At 36.3% G+C, this 22,984-nt stretch overlaps 1 protein-coding gene across 2 annotated transcripts; it reads right to left on the reverse strand.

Annotated features, from left to right (window-relative positions):
* Window positions 1–16,293: 16,293 nt before the first annotated feature.
* Window positions 16,294–17,627, reverse strand: LOC106426979 (cytosolic sulfotransferase 12-like). 2 transcript variants are annotated; one of them, XM_013867710.3, is made up of 2 exons: window positions 17,235–17,627; window positions 16,294–17,114 (listed from the first exon to the last, which is right to left on the reverse strand). In XM_013867710.3, exons 1-2 carry the CDS (start codon window positions 17,458–17,460, stop codon window positions 16,489–16,491), a joined length of 852 nt encoding a protein of 283 aa, XP_013723164.1. In that variant the 5' UTR covers window positions 17,461–17,627; the 3' UTR covers window positions 16,294–16,488. The 2 variants fall into 2 exon arrangements, with proteins under 2 accessions (XP_013723164.1, XP_013723165.1); XM_013867711.3 differs by having other exon boundaries at window positions 16,294–17,622.
* Window positions 17,628–22,984: the final 5,357 nt, after the last annotated feature.

A 22,984-nucleotide genomic window follows, 5' to 3' on the forward strand; every position in this document is an offset into this window, starting at 1 on the left:
AAAAAGATATGATGATGGTGGTGTCGCTCCAACATATGTAGTTGCTGGTGTTCCAGACATCCTTAGCCAGATTGGACGAATCGGTGGGAAATCGAAAGAGGTTTGGTGGTCGAGTGAAGAAGACGCTCATAGTCACACACCTATATTCTACTCAATTGCGAGGATCCATTGATGCGTTATTTTGAAAGGTAATATATTTAATGGAAACTTCTAAACACATATAAGCATAAATTTTATAATTTCCAAAGGTTACTTAATATAAAATGTGATTTTACAGTCTAGTTGTGTCTCTAGTCGAAAAAACATTCCTAGGTATATCCACAACTGACGTAGACAGAAGGAAAGCTCAACACTTTATTAAGTGGTTGAAAAATCAGGTATTAACTCAAACTCTTAATTTTAGCAGGTTGATCGATTAAAACTCTTTTTTCATACATGACCTGTATTTCACCGTTCTCTTTATTTTTGCAGGTTGATTATGACGACGACGCAGATTACCCTACGTGGTTTCACGAAGTAATTCAAGCTCCACTTGCAAAGGTCACCACATCACATATGTATTTCACACGAGGCTTTACTTTTCACACATATGAGTATAGTAGACATCGGGCGACCATAAACTATGGAATATGTGTGAAAGGCGAAACAAATTTCTACGGGATATTGCAGGAGATTATTGAAGTGGAATTCCCAGGGTTATTGAAACTGAAATGCATCATCTTCAAATGTGAATGGTTCGACCCCGTCGTCAACAGAGGTGTTCGGTTTAACAAATTCGGTGTAGTTGATGTCAATGGTGGACGAAGGTACAACAAATTCTTTTTTTGGCATACATGATCTGTATGATTAATTTCTACGTTGTCTTTATTTTTGCAGGTACAACAAATTCGAGCATTTCATCTTAGCTTCACAAACTGACCAAGTTAGCTTCCTTCCATACCCTCGGATGAGAGAATCGGGAATAAATTGGTTAACCGTGATCAAAGTTACACCTCGTGGACGAATCATCAGTGGAGAAGAACCACCATTGCAAGAAGAACAGATAAATGAAGTCGAGGAACCTGAACAACAAATTGATGACATCCTTCTCATTGATCCGCATAATTATGAGTACGAAGATCTTACCGACGATGCCACGGACGAACCTGTTGAAGACGAGTTTAATAAAAATGAAGATGTTTCTAGTGATGACGAGAATGTCGATGTATCCGATTGATGTATTTGTTTTTAATATGATTGGTTTTTAGACTTAATGCATGTGATTTGATGGATTTAATCATGAAAATCTATTTATATAATTTGATTTACTGGAAGGTAATGGGGGGTTTGAATTAGAAAGAAGAGATTGAGATTATAAGTTAAGGAATTGTGGTTTTATAATTTGGGGTTTGGAATGGAAAGAAGAGATTGAGGTTAAAGGGAAGATGGGTTTGGGGTTTGGAATATATGAAGTAGAAGATAAGGAAGATGGGGTTTAGGGTTCGGATTTTAGGGATTTAAAAATAATCCTCGCTATTTCCTCGTAAACTACCGAGGAGCTTACGACGAATCCTAAAAATAAAGAACGCGAGACTCGTTAATTCCACGTAAGCAAAATTCATCGTAAAAACATCATAATAGGAAAACGCGGGCCTCGCTAATTCCTCGTAAATAAAAATGCGAGCCTCGCTAATTCCTTGTAAATCAACGAGGACGTTACGAGGAAACAAAACGCGGGCCTCGCTAATTCCTCGTAAAGAAAAAGACGGGCCTCGCGAGTTCCTCGTAACTTTACGAGGAAATTACGACGATTACTAATTTCTTATATATACACGCGAGCTTCTCACTTCCATTTCTTCTCCATTTACTCTCTCTTTCGTAGCAATGGTAGATACTCTCTCTCTATTTCCTCTCTACTTTGATTAGTTTAGGGTAGATTATGTGGTTAGTGTAGGGAATTTAGATATGTTTACTGATTTTATGTTAATTAGTGTTGATTAGGTGGTTAATGTAGGGAATTTAGCTAGATTTATAGAATTTGTTATTTATATAATTTGTTAATTACTGTTGATGTTAATTTTAAAAATCAATTTTTATTTCCTGACGGTTCGAAATAACAGACTTACTCCCCATTACAGAGAGATGTTCGGTGAGCCTAGTAGTCCTTTAGACCCGTCTTCTTCAGCTCCCGGTTCTTCGGGTCCGGAGACTGTCCCCGAGACTCAGTCTTCTCAGAGAGTCTCTCGGTAACCTCCTTCTGGTACACCATCGGTTCCTCGATTCGTTGCACCACCGGCTCCTTATGCTCATGTCCCAGAGGTGCCTCCTCATGTGCCTCCTCCGATGGCTCCTCCGATGCCGGCCGGGATTCATCCCGATTTGATGGTGCCGCCGAGTGCTCCTTACTCGCAGTACACTGTCGAAGACCTTCTCGCTCAGCCAGACAGAAAAGTTTTATCAGTCCTATACCCCGACCGACCGGACGGAACTTTGTGATACTTTACATTTAAAAAAAGTTCTTTTAAAATTCTTTTATAATAATAATAAATAATTAATACTTTAAATTTGTTTTTTTCAGGTTTGGGGTTGACGGATGTGTTGCTCGGAACTGAAAAAAAGACGTCGATCTATGTCAGAAAGACGTGGTTCAAAATTTTCGCTGTAAGTTACTATTAATTAATTATATATACTTTATTTTTTTGTGATTTTGATTTTTTAATTTTTAAAAAATAATTCTTAATATAATTTTTTTCTGTTGCAGCAAAAATACCATTGGTCCATGGGGTCAATGAGAAGGTGAAGAAAGTGTTTAACGAGAAGGCGAAAGCTCGCTTGTTGGACACGGTCTCCAACTGGAAGGGTGACTGGATCCTGAAGGGGTATCAGCGTGGCAATCCCCCTGAGTTCACCACGGATGTGTGGGATGGCCTCATCCGTTATTGGCGGGATCCTGACTCCATTAGAGTCGCCGAATCTTGCTCAGCCTCTCGTCAGACGGTAGATGAGCACGGCCACGGGCCGATGCTTCACTCTACAGGTCAAGAACCCCACGCCGGTGTCCGTCTGGATATGATAATTAAATATTTAATTTAATTAATTTATATATATATACATATATATATTCTAACTTTCTTAAATGTTTTTAGGCCAAAGAGACGGGAGAACTCCCGTATTCTCCCGTCTCTTTTGCAACTTTACGAGAGGACCAACAAGAACAAGGCGGGCCAATTTCTAGATGCTAGGTCTGAGCAGATCTTCAAAGACTTGGTCGGTCACGTTGAAGACCGCCAGACTCAGCTGACCCAGCAGTCTACCGACGGATTACCCGTCACCTTATCCACACTTGAAGTGGATAGGATTTACGAGGAAATTAATTTTTTAAAAATTTTAAAATTTTTTTATCATTCATTTAATTTAACTTTAACTTTTTACTAACAATATTTAATTTTTTTTTTTAAGATTGTCCCTAAGAAAAAGGGACGTACGTTGGGGATTGGTTCCGTCAAACGATGTTCCATGAGCGACATCGTCTTATGGTCAGAAACGGGATGATGAAGTCACTCAGCTGCGTAACAAGTTGGACTCGACGCGATCTGCGTTCACAGCTCGTATGGGTGGAGTCGAGGACTTCTTGGACGTTGTAGCGGCCTCAAATCCGGAATAGGAGTCCTTGTTGAGGAACATGCAAAGACAAAATCCCATTCCAGGCGAGTCATCCGGCACACATGACGAGGCGGATGTTGAGAGGAGGAGTGAAGAATTCTACCGGGCGATGAACTTTGAGTGGACGGCGAAACTTATTTATGAGGTTGATTGAATTAATTTGATTATAGGGTGGACGGCGAATAACTCTCTCAAGGGTGATTTCCGTTTAATCACTTGTTTTCTTTTTTATATCTCCGACTTCCCTCGCTTTGAGTGGCTTTCTCTTTCAGGCTTGTAGCCACGGTGGTTTTAAAAAAGGAATTAAAATCTCCTTTATTTTCATAAATAATCATTTTTCCTTATTTGGTCTCTTCAGGTTCCATTTTCACTTCCCTGTTTCTTTTTCTTATCAAGCGTGATCGTCACACTTTCCGTCCCAATGATTTTCCAGAAAATAATTACGGAATTCTGCATCATTAGTGGTGATTTCACCTCAATTACGCTTGATCTCCTCTCAGAAAAATTGAATCTTTGCTTCTCCTCCGCCGTTGTCAACCGTCATTACGAGTTTTCAATGGCTGACATGCTCCATACCGCAATCCGTGCTATGTCTCTGGAAGAAGAAGAACCCCTTACTCTCCCGGATCACCCGAGTTTCAGAGCCGTGAATGAGAATGAAACAAGCTTGCTGGGTCGCCTCCTCAATCCAGATTGTCAGTCGATGGCGAGAATGATGGATTACGTGCCAACGGCATGGAGAGTGTATGGAAGAGTCCGTGGTATTGCATTATCAAGAGACCGCTTTCAGTTTATCTTCCAGAGAGAGGAGGACCTGCAGATTGTCTTGAAAGACAGACCTTGGTCCTATAACCATTAGGCTATGGCGCTGGAGAGATGGACGGCGAATCCACCGGAAAAGTTTCTAAACTCGATGGAAATATGGATCCGCATACGTCACATCCCGACGATCTTCTTTACCGAGGCCACTATGTTTACTTTGGCATCTGAGATAGGGAAAGTTGAAGAAATCGCCTATGACCTCAAAGTCTCCCAAACTAAAGACTACATATGGGCCTTGATCACCTTCAATGTCGATAAACCGGCAAAAGCAACAAGGAAGTTAAACGTTCCATCTGGTGGGGCACTGACAATCGAGTTTGAGTATGAGAAAATCCATAAAAGATGCTTTCACTGTTTGAGGATTACTCATGAGAAAATCCGATGCCCATTGCTGCGTAGAGGATTGACGGGTGAAAGGAAAATGATTCAAGATCGTGTTCAGGAAGAGATGGCAGATCGAAGCATGGTGACTCCACCGCAGCCTAAGGTGATCAGTTTACAAGGTCCTCCTGGCTATCCGCTTCTGTTTCCTGAACTGTCAAATGAAGATCGTAAAATGGCGATGCTCTATATATCTCATTCAGATAAAACATAGAGATTAGCCAGAATCGAACGGGTACGTCAAGGCATTGCAGAAAATAATGCAGAGGCTTCTCTCAGATTGACTAGAATCACGTAGGAATTGGATAATGGCAAAGGCCATGTTTACTCTTACGAGAAGCAGAATATGAATTCAGCTGGCAAAGCCTTGGCTATCAAAGAATCTCGTGGAGCTTGGGCGCGAGAAGTCCAAAGCGATGGTGAAGTGGAGTCTTCTGGTTCTCATATGTCAAACCACTCTGCACCGGTCCAGGTTCCGACGGTTTTTCGTTTAGGCCCTTCTGCGGAGGGGCTTACTACCGGGAACGCTGGATCAAGCAAAGCTCAAAGAAGACGTCCTCCAGCTTGGAAAAGGAGAAGTTCTCTCAAACTGATATCGGTTTCAGCTCAAACAGAGGCAGGGTGTTCTGTCTCAGTTCCATCAGCTTCGAAGAGGAAATCAGTAGAATCATTGCAGGAATCAGAAAGCAAAAACCCAAAAACTTCAAACCCTACAGTGGCTTCGGTATTGAAGCCGCTGCCTCTCCAATGAGCATTCTTAGCTGGAACTGTCAAGGTGCTGGTAGTATTGAGACAGTTCGCCACCTCTGGGGACTTCGTAGAAGATTTTTCCCGGATTTTGTGTTTTTGATGGAAACTAAGAAAAAGTTTGAGTATGTTTTGGGTTTGAAGAAGAGTTTGGGGTATGATCAGCTCATTACTGTTGAACCAGTAGGGCTGAGTGGTGGTCTTGCTGTAATGTGGAACGAGAGTTTTCATGTTGTCGTTATCTCAAGCGACAAAAGGATTATTGACCTTAAAGTGAAATGTGGGTCATCATCCTTTTACTTGACTTGTGTGTATGGGGATCCTGTTGCGTCTAAGAGACAGGATGTTTGGGAGAGTCTGATGAACATTGGTCTGAGCAGAGATTAGGCTTGGGTGCGGGGAGGAGATTTTAACGAACTGCTATCTAACGACAAAAAGAGCAGTGGTGCTGTTAGAAGCGAGTCTAGCTTTTGGGATTTTCGAAACATGGTGCAAAACTGTAAATTGAAAGAGATTCGGTTTACTGGGAATTGCTTGTCATGGACTGGGGTGAGAGAACAAGGCTGGGTTCAATGTAAGTTGGACAGAGGTTTTGGGAATGATGGTTGGTTTTCCCAATTCCCTAAAGCTACGGTAGAGTATTTAGAACTTTGGGCTTCAGATCACAAAGCCATTGTAATAAGATTTGCTAATGAGAAGGAAGTTAATAACAAGAGGCGTTTCTTTTTTGACAAGCGAATGATATCAAGCGAAGGTTTTGAGGATCTAGTCAGAGAAAGTTGGGAAAGGAAATCTTGTTCCCAAAATCGAACAATGGATCGTATCAGACGTTGTCGGAAGAGTATTATGGTTGGAAGAAGCACAACGATTTGAACTCCAGAGACAAAATCACTCGTCTTAAAACAGCTTTAGAGAGTGAAGTCTCGAAAAGCCATCCTTCTTATGCGTTGATGAAAAAGCTGAAATTGGATTTGGCTGAAGCTCTAAGAGAAGAAGAACTCTTTTGGAGACAGAAGTGTAGAGAGGAGTGGTTGAGAGCTGGAGATCGCAATACTAAGTACTTTCACAATTGTGTGAAGGGAAGAAGAGTGCAAAATCGTATTCTCATGCTGCTGGATAACTTGGGTAATGAGCACTTCTCTGAAGGCGCGAAGGGGAACATTGCAGTAGAGTTTTACAGAGACCTATTCACAAGCTCAAATCCTCATGATCTTGAAGCATTGTTCCAGGGTTTTCAATCGAGTGTAACTCCAGCTATGAATAACTCCCTGACGAGACCAGTGTCGGCAGATGAGATTAAGTGTGCTGCCTTTAGCGTCAATGGTAGCAGTGCACCTGGAGAGGATTGTCTAACGGGAATCTTTTACCAAAAATTCTGGCATATCGTCGGCCCAAGCTTGATCGAAGAGATTAGTGAGTTCTTTCAGACATCCATCATTCCAGATGGCTGGAATCATACTCAACTCAGCCTGTTACCGAAGATAGTCAACCCTACTAAGGTTCAGGATATGCGTCCGATCCGTCTATGCTCTGTACAATATAAGATTGTGTCAAAAATCCTCTGTAATCGTCTGAAGCCAGTACTGCCTAAAGTTATCTCAGACACGCAAGGGGCTTTTGTTTCAGGCCGTCTAATTTCTGATAACATTATCATTGCCCATGAGATGATCCATGGCCCACGTACGAGTGAGAAAATCGTAGAGGAATGGATGGCGATAAAAACTGATATGTCAAAGGCATATGATCGAGTAGAGTGGAATTTCTTGGAGGTTCTTATGGAGAAGATGGGCTTTGACAGAGTATGGATCAGATGGATAATGGCTTGCGTCACTACGGTTTCTTTCTCTGTTCTGCTAAATGGGAACTCTCATGGGTACATTAGACCTGAGCGAGGCATAAGGCAAGGAGATCCTCTGTCCCCTTTCTTGTTTATCATGTGTGCTGAAGCTTTAGTGAGTTGTCTGAACTCTTCTGAAGTAGCTGGAAGGTTAAATGGTATCAAGCTGTCTGCGTCATGCCCCTCTGTGCATCACCTGTTGTTTGCTGACGACAGTCTCCTCCTGTGTAAAGCCAACCTTGAGGAAGCTCAGGAAATTCTAGACTGTCTGAGACTATATGGTGAAGCTTCCGGCCAGGTAGTGAATTTAGATAAGTCTTCAGTGATATTTGGCTCGAAAATTTCGGACATGGTCAAAACGGAGGTGCAAATGTTCTGGGAATCTACAAGGAGGGTGGCGAAGGTTCCTATCTCGGATTACCAGAGTGCTTTAGCGGTTCTAAAAGGAAATTAATGAGTTTCATCAGAGAAAGACTTCAGGGCAGGCTAAAGGGTTGGTTTGCGAAATCCTTATCTCATGGTGGTAAGGAGATCCTGTTGAAATCGATTGAGTTAGCCTTGCCGGTGTACGCCATGTCTTGCTTCAAACTACCTAAGGAAACATGTGCTAAACTTACTAGCACAATGACTGAGTTTTGGTGGAGTAGTGGAAATAATAAGAAGAAGATTCCATGGGTGGCTTGGCAAAACCTTTGCAAAGATAAAGAAAAAGGTGGTTTAGGATTTTATGATCTGGAAAAGTTTAATCAAGCATGGAGGATTTGGAAGTCTCCTGATTCCTTAGTTGCAAAAATCCTCAAAGCAAGGTACTTTCCTCGAGCTTTTGTCTTGGATGGTTGCATTGGTAGGAGACCTTCGTATGCGTGGAGAAGCATTATGTTCGGACGGGACCTAATGAAACAGGGTCTTGTCAAGGAAATTGGAAATGGCGAGGAGTCCCGTGTCTGGTTGGATAACTGGGTTATAGACACTGTTCCAAGACCTCCCAACTATAGACATGACTCTGTTGTGGATCTCACACTTACGGTGGATACCCTTATAGATCAACAAACGGGGAGTTGGAATGTTAGGAGAGTCCGAGAAACAATCGCTGATGATGACGTTGAACGGGTTCTAGCTACAAAAATTTTCAGAGGTAAAGATGATTCCTTGAGATGGGGGTTTGCGTCGAATGGTGTTTACAACACCAAATCGGGTTATAACCTACTACAGAAGATGCAGGAATTTCAGTTCCCTGGATTGAATGACTTACCACCGGTGGAGAAACAGCTATGGCGTAGCCTGTGGAAGTCAAAGACATCACCAAAGTTGAGACACTTTTTGTGGAAGGCTATGGCAGAAGCTCTTGCAGTTAAACAACAGTTGCGTTCAAGGGGCATTCATATTGATCCAATGTGCTCTGTGTGTGGCTTGGCTAGAGAAAGCATTTGTCATATGTTGTTTCAGTGCCCTCGAGCCTCGGAGGTGTGGAAGTTGTCCAAGCTACCCTTACCTCCCGCAGGTTTCTCCAACAACTCGGTGTTCTTGAACATGCATTACTTGATCTCCTGCAGTCACAAAAGAGGTCTAGACCCTAAACTACAATTAGCGTTTCCATGGATTCTCTGGCATATTTGGAAAGCAAGGAACCTTTTGTGTTTTGAAAAAATTAACCTCAGTGCTGCGGAAATCATTTCGAAGGCCATGGATGAAGCATCGATGTGGCTGACTGTGAATGTTCCAAGGATTATGGAGATTTCAAGTCGGAGTTTAGCGGCAAATACCACAGAGGTTTGGAGGAAACCTCCTACGGGTTTTGTGAAATGTAATGTTGGGTTCTCTTGGTCTTCTAATACACAGCTGGCTGGAGCCTCCTGGTTGGTGCGAGACTCAGATGAGGTAGCTCTCTCACACAGTCGACGTGCTTTCCCTGGGATACACTCTGAGCACCAAGCTTCATTGGTCGCATTTGGTTGGGCTGCAGAGGCTATGGTGGATTTGAAAATAGATCGAGTTTTCATGGAAGTTTCATCTGGAAATATTCAACAAATACTTAGTCAGCCGAGTTCTTATCCTTATTTGTCTGAATGGGTGCAAAAAACACATAATGCATTAATCAGATTGGAAACTTGCTGTCTGTGTACTGTCCCCATGACATGTAATTATGTAGCCTTGGAGATTGCAGGAAGTGTCACAAGGGATCATAGATAACAGTCTTACGTGGCAAACAAGGGTCCAGCATGGTTGGAGTCTAGAATTCGGCAGGAAGCTTTAGCCTAAGCCTGAAGCGAGGAAGATTGCTTGAAGCCTCCAGGCTTTACATCGGCTTATCTTCCCTGTGCCGTGTTATCTTTCTACACTCTGTTTTGAGTGGTTTATGTTTCTATTGGTAGCTTTATACTTTATGCCTTTTTCTGGTGTTGGTTTCTTTTGGACACCTTGTATTTGGTTCAAATATTCAAGTTATCGTTTGAAATGACAAAAAAAACTTATTTATGTATAAAATATTTTTCGTATTTACGTTTATTTTTAAATTATATTTTTATTAATAAATTAAATAATTTTTATTTTTTTTAGTTCTGGAAAATAAAAAATCAAAGTAAATTCGTAGTTAAATTACGACTACATTACGTGGAAAGTTTACGAGGAAGTTACGAGGAAAACTTTTACGTCAACACTACGAGGAAAGCTTAATAGTATTTTACGTGGAAGGGTTTACGTGTAATTTACGAGGAATTCCTTTCGAGGTATTTACGAGGAAATGTAGCGTCCTCCTTACGTGGAAAGGTAACGTGGTTTTTGCGACGAAATCTTTTCTTCGTTTTTACGACGAAATGTGTTTTTCGCTAATTTACGACGAATTGACAATGAAAAATGCGTTACGACGAACGGATAATGACGAAACTTGTTTCCTCGCTAATTCCTCGTAAAGTCTATTTTACGACGAACTTACGACGAATTTCGCCGTCGTTAATGTTGTGTTTTCTTGTAGTGCTGACTCTTTATTTGTATTGTCACACAGATTTTGATATTGCAAAATTACTTCAAACCCATATCTTAAACCACAAATTTAATATAGGTATGCTTCATTTCAAACCACAATTTTGTTTTTTGTTTTATTGCTTTGACATCTCGATCAGACATGGGACCTATGCGCATAGATAAAACGTGTTTAGAACATAGGTTGGTGCGTGTGCAAGTTTTACCCACAACATGCAAGGGGAAATGATCATTTAAATCCTCAACTATTTGAAATCAGCAAATTTAATACTGAAGTATCACTTGCATGATTTTATTACCTAATTTAAAGTTGACTTGATAAATTAGTGATTAAAAAAATCAACTGTTAAATCATAAACGAATCTCGTTAGTTTTATATCAATTATCCTCGCCATTAAATCTGAAAAATTTGAAATCCCCAAACACAAATTTTAACTTTGAGTGGAAAAGATTTCCGCCAATGGGAAAGGTAATTTTCTATGATATTTGTTTCCGTAATTGGGTCGAATTTGCTATTTTATCACCGGAAATCTCCTTTATCGTCGTCGGAAATCGACTTCAATTTAAATTAGGATTTGAATTTGAAGATTTCGAGTTTTAAAAGATCAGTGACGAAGATAATTGATAAAAAGTTAACAAAAATCAATTATAATTTAACCAATTGACTATTTTAGTCACCAATTTGTCAAGTCAACTATTAGTTGGAGAATAAAATCGTGCAAGTAATAGTTCGGTATTAAATTTGTTGACTTTAAATAGTTGAAGATTTAAATGCTCATTTTCCCCAACATGCATATGTAATCACAACTAGAAACTTTTTGACGCCATTACTATATATAATAAATTTTAATTTATATTATTTATTTTAAATGAAGAATATAGTTTACATTTTTATATTATTTTTAATAATTTCACCCTTTTATTTATAATTAAGTGGTTTTATTATATGATGCTTTTAAATACATTATGTTTTTTTTTTGAGTCTTTTTAGTATATTTTCAGGCTTTGGAGTGATTTGGAGGAAAGCGGTGATTTTGGTGTTTTTTGGAGATAAAATGATAAAGAACTTGTAGCTGACCATCGAACAGCCTAACGATCGATTATTGAAGACGATAATCAATCGACACACACTGTGTTGTCGATCGACATCGAAGCGCGCAAAGGCCAGATTTGGTTCCAACCGACTTTAAGCCCAAGTCCCACAAGAATTACCGGATTCTCTATGACGAGTTTTAACCTAATATTTATGTGATCTGACATTGTTCTAGGCAACACACGCTTTCTACACTTTCATACTTTCTTACAGCAAAATACTTAGAGTCTTAGGTTTGGAGAGAAGATCCAAGAACTCCTTTAGAGATTTGTGATTGGAACTCCAAGTTTTTCTACTCTTATCTATTTATGTAGTTTTCATATTTCTTTGTTATGAATTGTTTAGCTATGTCTGAGTAGTTCTCTTTGTTAGATTTAGGGTTCATATATTCATGAGAGATTAGTCCAAAATATAGAATTGCTAAGTGTTATGATATCTATCAATCAAAATGTTCTTAATGCTTTTGTTCTAAAATAGCTAATTAGGACATTGCCTATAGATATTAGCGTGAAAGCGAAAGCTTGGTTCTTTTCATATATGTTTCAAAACCCAATCAATCAACCGAGCAATTACTTTTTTTCAAACCACTGCTATTTACATTTAAACCTATTTGCCTAGCTTAACTACATAACTATTAGATATTAGGTGTGTCTTAGCTCCATGTGAATTAGATCCCTAAATACTACAACTCGACCTCTAATTTGAGAAAGTACAAATCACTCGTTAGAGTAATTTAAATGATATCAGTTACCATGGTTAGACACCAAGTAAACTTTAGTATTAGCCATTTGTTACTAAGTTTCATAACTTGGTCACTAAGTTAGATTTATCACCAAATAGACTTAACTTAGTCATCAACTTAGTAAAAAAAAATTCTATCACTTTACTCGTCCTATGGGCTTACAAATGTGGTGAATTTTCTTCATATAAAATACAACATTTACTTCACATTAGATTATATTTTTACTCAATTCAATAGGCTTGGAAAACTCTATTCACATATACTCATTTTTTACTTATCCGACTCGTAAAAAATAGTTCCAACAGATGGGGCGGTGGGCTTCCATGAAGTGAAAACTGAATTGCTCCATAAAGTTCATGCCGAGTTCCAAAAGATCAAGGTTAGTATAACTGAAGATTTTAGGAGTCCCAAGGCAACCATGAATCATATGATGGAGATAGTGAAAAAGATCAAACTTAGCGGAAGAAGATCTGATGGTGGCAATGCACCACGATGTGTACAAGAAAACATGGCTCACAAGACTGTACCACCAAAACGTGTACGAGCACGATCTTCTCCAATGAGACACAAGCATCGCACTTTTCGATTCAAGCAACCAGTAGAGCATAAACTATTTAATTCGTCCAAGTTTGGGTCTGGATTTTGTTCTACATCACCTCCGAAACATATAACAAACGCTTCCACCAAAAGAAGTAAGACGAGAGGAAGAATCACCACACGAACCTTGAGGACAAGGTTCTATTTGGGAATGGGAGTATTGATACGTGATAAAGTGGTGATGAACTGGAAGTCAACAAGAAAGAAACTAAACCTCAAGTTTACCGACATATCATATCTTTACTTCCTTTTCTTATTTCAGTTATTTAATTAACTAGTCTCTCTGCTCCTAGGTTATAGGATCCTAGATTCTCTTCCATTATCTTTGTGATTCATGTTTTGTTGGGAACGTAAATTCCGTTTGTTTCTATATAAGAAAAGCCAAAAAGAAATAAAAAGGCAGATTGAATTTGTCAAAAGAAACTTGTGTTACGTGTTTTATTAGTCTTTTATCTTTGAGGAGGGGCCTTCATTGACATCAAAGCAAACTTGTGTTCTAAGATATCAAAGGGGTGATAGGGTTCACTCCTGGTAGCATGATGACATTGCTAAGAGTAAAGAGCAATCTTTAAAAAAGTGTTAGAAACTATTAGATGTTTGTCTTAAGCTATGTTTGCATCTGTAAGGGTAATGGTTGTGTGATTTTATAATAATATTGTTATGTTGAGTGAAAAGTTTCCTCTGAAAGTAAATAGGGGGAAACGAAAACTTGATCAATCTTTGGGTGGAACAGGCCCGGGAATTTCGGATATCGGTTCGGTTCGGTTCGGGAATTTCGGATAAGGGGCTAGAGGATCCATTTAGTACTTGACATGTTTTTGTTTCGGTTCGGTTTGGATAGTTTCGGGTTCGGTTCGGATAGTAAATGTAGGAACCAGAAAATACCAAGAAAAAAATTGGTTCTCATTTGAATCTGGTTCGGGTTCGGATAATTCGGGTAGTTCGGATAATTTGGATAAAATATCAGTTATTTAAGGTAAAATATCAAATAATTAGGATGATTTAGATTGTTTTTTGGATATTTCAGATAAAACTATCTGTATAGTTTTGGATACTTTATAATAATTTATTTATCCTCAACTATTTTTCAGATAATTTTAATAGAATTTTAAATTAAAATATATATTTAGTTATGTTATATGTATATATAATTAATATTTTTATATATTCGAGTACCCGTTAGGTTCTCGGTTCGGTTCGGTTATTTCAGATATAAAAATATAGGAATCATTCGGGTATTGGTCCGATTCCGGTTTCAGGTATTTCGGTTCTGTTCCAGTTCGGTTCTTCGGTTCCGGTTATTTTGCTCAGGCCTAGGTGGAATAGTCAAAGCGTCCTTTACTTGAAGAGCACGTAGAAATATTATTTATAATTGAAAATAAAAACATGAGAGAATGAGACACGTTTTTAATGTCGGAAAGTCTTAACAATTTAAATAGTGTTATAAAATATATAAGATGAAATTCGTATTATTTGTATATTATAATATATGTATATTTATTTAGGTATTATATTTTAGTATATATATTATGACATAAGCTCTGACTCTAGGTTTAGGACTTTTGGGTTTTTTTCTCTTGTTGGAGGTTTTAAGCTTGGTAGTTGTCTTTTGGATGATATAACTTTGGTCCGTTTGCTGCCGAGTGCCGACCAAAGTTAGTTAGTTTTTTCTCTTGTTGTTGGTTAGGGCTTTCACTCCAAAAAAAAATCTGTTGTGTCGCTTTGGTGTATCATTTTGTAATCTTTAAATGTTTATGTGCAATAAAAATATATTTCGGTAAAAACAAGAAGAAGAAAAATGATTGTTCATTATTTCTCTTATTGATTTCACCTTTTGCTTCCCATGTCTTAATTATAAGAGGGGGTGAAAACAAGACAAACTTCTTATCATCAAAATTTATAAAGAAAATAAGAACCAACTAAAATTCAATTTATATGCATATGCATATTGTAAAGACTTCTACATAAGGTACGGGATTTAATTTTCATAGAATGTAATTTTTTTGCAGATTATAGTGTTTTGTTGGCGTTAGTTCTTGATTTTAGTGTTGTGGGTTGAGAGTCGTGGTTTAGGCATTGAGGGCAGTTTCCAATCAACCTTCTCCTATTTTCTTTTCTGACAGCAATTTCGAGATATCTTACTAATATTGGACATACTTATATCTTTCGAAAAGAAGATTTCCGACTATATAGAACTGACCATCAATTCCGGTTGGAAATAGCCATTTCCGACCGATTTCTCAGAGATTTGACCGTCAGAAATTACTCTTTTTGTTACTTGCTTCCATCCATGTATTTTTGGCCATGAGACCAATATTTTAAGGTTTCCCAATTCATTAACCATTCATTAAATACATTCACTTCATTTCAAATGTAATTACATTATTTAAAAAGGTTTAGAAACCCTAATGTCACACAAAAAACAGATCGAAGACGTAAATGACTTCTCCAAAAAAGTAAGCATTTTGGGTATCGGATAAGATATGTTAATAAACCCACCACTTAAACTAGGTCATAACTAAAACTTTAATGGTGCTTTTATAGAATTTTAGGTCGACTAAGACATCAACAATGGGAATTTTTCAAGAGTAGTATCTCACCATTTATATCAATAAATAAATATGTCTCTGCATAACGTTGAAAATCCATGCGAGTCTCTTATTTCTCAACTTTATTAAAAGATTCTCTAATTAGTTATGATATAAATTGTGAGATACTTCCCTTAAACAATTCACATTGCACATGCCGTAAAGACCTTTTCAATATTTAAGAAAAAATCAAACACAACATGTTTATAGGGAAATTGCTACCACATTCATAAAAACCACTTTTTGTGTTTACACTAATCACTTTTACCATCACTTTTAATCACTTTTACCATCACTTTTAATAAATGGTAAAAGACATTTACACCCTTAAGATTAGCTAAACTAGATTTAAGATTTAGAGTTGAGGGGTGGTGGTGGTCTAAGGTTTTTTAGAATGTGAAATTTATGATTCTAATAAATATATAAATAAATAATTAAAAATATTTAAAAAAATTTAAAAATAGTTTCAAACATAATTTTTGATTTTCAAAAAGAAATTTTGAAAAAAATAATAAAAAAAAAATTCGAAAAAAATATTCAGAAAAAAAAATTATAAAAAAGTTCGAATTCGAAAAAATAAAAAAAAGTTTTTAATATTTTTAATTTATTAAAATAATGATTTATTATATATATATAACAATGATATAAGGATCTTTTGCCACTTAATAAAGAATGTATTTTTGAAAATGTACTTTTAGTAGTGGTAAAAATGAAAAGTGGTAACATGAAAGTAATAAACATAAAATTTCCCATGTTTATATCCAAATAGTAATCATCAATATTAAAGTACCCTTGATTTCACCTGAAAATTACAGTCTCGTGACATCATTCTTTTACTCAAACAACGACATGGTGAAAATAAGAAAACACAAACATACTCCATTTTATTCATACAAGAAGAACAATAACAACTCAACCCCAGCTCTCATAAAAAACGAAAACAACAACAACAATTCACAAGAAAATACAAGAAAACAACAACAACAACAACAAGTGCACAAGGTTACAGAAACACCATTAAAGCAAAACAGAAACATAACAACAAGTTTTAAAGATTGATTCAACAAGAAAATTTCAGACCAGAACCTCTAAACTTCTCTTCAGTGGTTCTATCTATTACTTCTGCCAACGACTCACTCAAAGTATCTCTCCAACCTCCAATCTCTCCCTTTCTAAAGTAAGAGTTAGACTCTATTCCATTTGGCAATTTCCCTTGTCTATTAACTTCCAGTTTACTCAAACTCTCAAAACTACACAACTTCACAATCTCACTCACTTCTTCCTCAGCAGTAAAACCACATCCAATGAAGTCAGCGATTCGCTTAACCTCAACTTCGGTCTGCTTCTTGAGCTTCTCGTATGTAACAAACAAGACCTTGTTCGGATTCTTGCGGCTTTCGTACCAGTACTCCAACACATGATCCCAAAAGGGTCCACCAATAAACTTCCCTTGACAAAACGCTTCAACCACTTTTTCAATCGGATACTCCGCGGTTTCTTCAGGAGAAAGTTTCCTCCCGAAATGCCATAAGGAAACAAACACGTCCTTAGGGTCTCTGCAACAATATACAATCTTACAAGACGAGCTCTTAATGGATACCGGCAGAGAATGATGCTGTAAGTGCGTTTGCATGAGTCTTGGAGAAGGCAACTCGGAGAAATCGACGTCTGGAGATACGCGGTAATCTGCTTCCAAGTAGGGCACAAGGGGGTGCGGATTGGTAGCTAGAAGAGGATGCTTACTAGAAACAGGAAACTTGTCTCGGTGAATGAGAGCAAAGAGAAGAGCTTTTAACCAAGTCGTACCTGATTTAGGAGTGGTGGCGAGGATTATGTCTGAATCTTTGGCTTTAAAGTTTTTCTGGCAGTTCAAGATTCCTTGTACCAGACCTTGTGTGTGCCAACTTCCTTCGAATTGATAGATTTGACTGACCAACCAACCTTTCTCGCTTGGAAGAGAAGAAAGCAGATCTCTTGTTTCTTGTGTCAGATCTTCATCTCCCAAGTAAATGGGAACAGATGATGATGTCATTGTCAAGACTCAAGAGTATAGATCAATCCTGAAAATGTAGAAACTATGAGATGTCTTTTCTTAAGTTATCACTGAAGTTATGTTTGTGTCTTTATATACTTCTCTTTTTTTCTATTTCGTGTTGTGTTTGTGTCTTCAGAGCATGGTCATCAGTTAAGATGCCCATTTGAATTTTCTAATGATAGATACCAAAATGGCCATGATCTAAAGACACAAACACATAACGACAAAAAAGGGAATACGATTCTTGCCTGTCTCGTTTTTCATTATTTTATTTTTAGTAAATATGATGCTTGTTGACCAAAAAATAAAAATAAATAAGATGCTCATCTAGAACCCACTGATGGAAGGTAGCTTTTATATATTTTTATTACGAATCACTGCTTTTGTATATTTCGATACTATTTTTGGTCTTAAAATAATATCATTGATGACCCATTTTTTTTTAATAATTCTTATGTTATATGACCAAATTAGATCGGATGAGAATGAATGCACCAGTAAATTCTTTCGTTAGGAGTTCCATACACCCACTTTCACATCTTTTAATATGTGTATGTATAATATATGGTTTATATACATCATGCATCCATTAGAATTTTTCTCTACATTCACCCCTGGATTCAAGAACAATGAACAAAATTAAAATAGGAAAAAATGAAAATATCTCCAAATACATAAGTCTATAAAGGGAACAAGTAGCAACGACGACACTACAGAACCAAACACCAAAAGGAGAACAGTTGAACAACAGGAGAGTTAGAACTAAACAAAGACATGAGGAGACGTCACACCTACACTGCATCAAACCAAGCAGCTGCACCGCTCCGTCAAACAAATCCTTGATATATACATCTAGCGCCAAACACGCCACAGATCCCAACTCTATGAACCAAGACTGATCGTTGAACAAACCAAAGGAAAAGGAAACTCACGGCAAACACAGAAACTCAGACTATTTGACGGGTTGAGTTGTGAAGAGGATGCAATGATTGCCTCCAAAGTAGCACACGACTAAGCAAAGCCCAATCAACAAACCCCGGAGAAGCTCCCTGAGCACCGCCAAAACTTCACTCTCAGCAGACTACAACCGACGTAAACGCTGCAAAGATGAAAAGGTAGATGATTTCACTCAAATTACCATAAGGAGTGAATTAAGTTCTAGTTGTAATACTTAGGGATCGAATTCACAGGGATCTAAGAAACCTGATAAATCTAATCGCAGTGATTAATTAAGCTAAGTTAATTATGATTAAATGTAAATAGCAGGTTTGTGAACAAGGCAGTTACTGGATTGATTTGATTTGGGTTTTCGGTACTTAGATGAAATAGCTAGACTTAGGGTTTCTATTCAGGTATTCAGGATTATAATCCTACAAATGCCTAATAAGTTGTATGCATGATATTATAGAGTTCAACACTTATAAACAGACCGATCGGCTCTCGTTTTCTAGGTTTGTCTATTAACCAGATATAAGTGTCGATCGATGATTCTATAGAAATATCGATAGATACACTTGTCGAACTGTCGATCGATTATTCGATTGGAATATCAATCGACGCGTTTAGTCAAGCTTTACGTGTGGGTTCAATTGTGCTCACTAGGCTTCCTAGAGCAGCTCTCGCCTTACTCTAGCAATCCTAGCTCAACTAAGATGGATTCATGCAAGTGATGACTTGAGTCTACAACTCCTAGATCAAGTTCTAGCTAGCTAAACTAGAAACATGCTTTAATGACAATCCTAATGATGAATATTACAATTTAGCAATCTATAGTTGGAGCTAATCCCTCATAACCTATTTAAACCCTAAACCTAACAAGAGAACTACGCAGACAAGGCTAAGCAATTCATAACATCAATTAGGTGTAAAAACTGCATAGATAAATAGATAGATATCAATGGAGTTTCAATCACAAATCTCTTTGGATCTTCTCTCTAATCTACTAAAAATCCTAGAAAACCTTTGCTGTGAAAAATAAGAAAACAAGAAAGCACACTTTGCCTCTAACATGTTGGTAAGCTATATATAATTAGGTTAAAACTCGTCAGGGGTAATCTTGTAAATTGGTGAAGTTTTGGGCTATAAGTCGGCTGGAACCAAACGGGCTTCTGCACGCTTCGCCGTGATCGATGTCACAGGGTGTGCATCGATCGATTATTGTTTCTGAATGTCGACCAATGGTCTTGTTCGATGGTCAGCTCGGATGCTTTCTCCAAATATCTCCAAAATGCTTCAAAACATCACTTTCTTTCAGATCACTCATGATTCTATAAATATACTAAATAGACTCTAGAATATAATAATTAGTTATTAAAACACTTATCAACCATGGCTAAAAGTGAGTAAAATCAATGGTCTATCAGTAGACGAACCACAAAATCAAAATCCAAATGCCCATCAAACCCCCTCCTCCGTTCAGGCTGACCAAAGTGTTGCTCATCCACACAAGCCAGTGATAAACCCGAAACGAACAAAATCACAAATCTTGACAACATAAACTACCAGAGGAGAGACAAGAGCAACATGGAGAGACCCTAGCATGAAGAACCTTTCGCTGAGCCAGAAAAAAACCTTGCTAGCAAAGAGATGCAGATATAGGAATTTGAAAATACGAACACATACGGCTGCCAGAAGAAATCAGCGACAAGCCACCACCACCTACATCCGAGGTCTCCATCACCAAAGCTCTAAGCAAAAGATCTTCACGCGCTAACATGCATCTCCCCTTAGATGACTTCATCTCTTCATCTAGACCAAAACATGTTAGAGAAGCATATGAAGGTAAGCTACTAAGGATACTCGGTTCCAGTGCTGAGAAAGCCACCGAAACCGAACAGAGCTAACCAATTTTAAGACCTATCGGTATTTGTCTTTGAAAAAAAAAGGATTCTAACAGCTCTTTTGAGATATCTCTTACTAATGTTGGATCCACATATATCTTGAATCTTTACTGACGTAGATACATCTTTGCTGAAAGAGTTTTTGTTTGGACAACATTTTACTTGAAGAGCAAAGGAGATCATATCTAATAAAAAGTTTAGTAGAAAAAATAAAATTATCTAAAGAAAAGATGAAAAAGAGATTATCAAACTATGTTTTGTTTCAGAAAATTATTTAAATATTTTATATTTGTATTAAAATAATTTAATAATTTGAAAAAAAATCAAATTTAATATGTATTTAGAATCTAAAGTTAATTGGACTTGCATGCTCGCGAGGCTTATTTTCCATTTATAATAATAAATTACAAACTCGCGTGCATCCTAAATAAAATATGTATTTACTGACTGCTCCACGAAAATATAAATGACTGAATGATCCACTACCATTTAGACATCCTGTACGCATGTAGTTACTGAATGCTCCAAACCATCTAAATTATGGTTTTCAGTTTCATTTATTTTCCGATATGACATTGTAATTAGAAGTATAATATTATTCAAATCAATGTTAATTAAAATTTATTATAAAAAATTGTATAGTATTTTCATAAATTATTTTAATTATATCCTATATTATATTAAAATAGAAGTACTGTATGAATTAAATATTAAATTAATAAATTAACTTATTTACTTTTTAAAAAACATATTTAAAATATTATTGACCATTAAAACAGGTTAAAATTTGTAAAGCGTTATAAAATTTACTTATAAAATTCTGCTATACTAAAACTATAGATGCTAAAGTATCTATTCTATTAAAATAGAAGTCACAACTTTGATTCATGTGTGATTTTTTTTAAATGGACTTTTATTAGAAAATCACATTTTATTTATTTCTAATTAACATTTTGATATCATTAAGATATCACATTGTATATAATCAACACATATAAAATTTTGACCTATTAAGTTGTTTTAATATTATTTTTAATTATAAAAAATCTGTTGACAAAATTTCAAATAAAATCTTACTAAAATTTAAATATTTTTATATAATAATGAATTAATTATTTTTATTTATGCATTATTAGTTTTTTTTGTGAAGAAAAGTGTGTGCAATACTAGTTAATAAATCAAAATAACTTAAAAGCTAATAATGAGAAGTCGAGAACCTTAGGAATCTATATATATATATATATATATATATATAAATATGTTGATATCTCTTCTGCTTTGCCACGTGGAAAGTCGTTTGCTGCAGAGGCGACACATGTCCGTCACAACATTATTTGGGCTTCAGACTTATAAATTTTGGACCTTATTCAACTCTAATTTTTCAAGCCCGGTAACACACAAAGTCCACCTCTGAACCAGCAGCCGTAATCAATTATATATAGATAGATAACAAATAAAAATCCACGGTATCGTAAACTACTTTACCACTTAAATTATTTGTCGGTCTCTTTAGGCTCTATTATTTATGACTCTAAACTTTGATTTGGGTCTATACAATAACATTATTCTTACTATAGTCAACTAGCAAATGAAAAATAGATTTGATTCATCCGCCAATTTGTTTTTCTAAGTTAATATATGGTCGTTGACAAAAAAAAAGTTAATATATGGTCAATAATTGTATCCCAACTTTAATTTATAAATAAATAGAATGACGAGAGGTTTGAGATCAAACATTAAAATCGATGTGCCGTTAACCAGTACTACAAAGCTCTGCACACATGAAATTAGTCATGTGTTTACCCGTAACAAAATCGAAACAAAATCAAATTTCATAAATCAGGTATATTTCTATATATCATGTATTCTATATTTTTCTGAAACTAAAATATCAAAAACAAACCAGAACCGAACCAAAATCAATAAGTATCTCAATTTGAAATATAATTTACAAATCTAAAATATAAAATAAACTTAGTTTTACAGTAACAAATATCATAAACTTATTATTTATAAACTGAACTATCCAAAATGAATTATATGAATACCATTTCCCTAAATTATTTAAAATTATATAAACTACCTGATAATTTATCCAAAAAACTTAAATCACCTGTTTTTTTCCTGGCAAAAAACAATTTATCAATAAAATTTACTCAAATTAACCAAAATAATCTGAAACGCCCGTAACCGAAAGAGACCCGATTTTGTTTTTGATATTAGCTGGTTCTCCACTTTGTTGTCCAAACTGAACCAAAAAAACAAAATATCTGAACGAGAATTGAATCAAATTTTATAAATAACTGAACATATCTTATATCTGTAGAATTAAAAAATAAAATAAAATAAACCAAACAAATTCCAAAAAAATAATTATAAAAAAGCTTAAATTTTAAAAAAGTATAATTCGAAAACATAAAACAAATATATATTTTATTTAAATAATTATTTGTTATATATGTATCAAGAACAATGATATAAGAGTCTTTTGCCACTTATTGAAAATATATTTTTTAAAGAGAAATTGCCACAAATAGCACATTCATAGTACCACTTTTTATGTTTACACTAACCACTTTTACCTTCACTTTTAATGAAGGGTAAAAGACAATTATACCCTTAGAGTTAACTAATCTAGACTTAGGGTTTAGAGTTGAGGGGTGGGGTATGGTTTTTGGAAT

This window comes from Brassica napus, chromosome A9 (assembly GCF_020379485.1).
Source record: "Brassica napus cultivar Da-Ae chromosome A9, Da-Ae, whole genome shotgun sequence".
NCBI lineage: Eukaryota > Viridiplantae > Streptophyta > Magnoliopsida > Brassicales > Brassicaceae > Brassica > Brassica napus.

What these genes read in the sequence shown, in the direction of transcription:
- LOC106426979 (XM_013867711.3), bottom strand. Translation starts at nt 17,460, where the DNA reads ATGACATCATCATCTGTTCCCATTTACTTGGGAGATGAAGATCTGACA.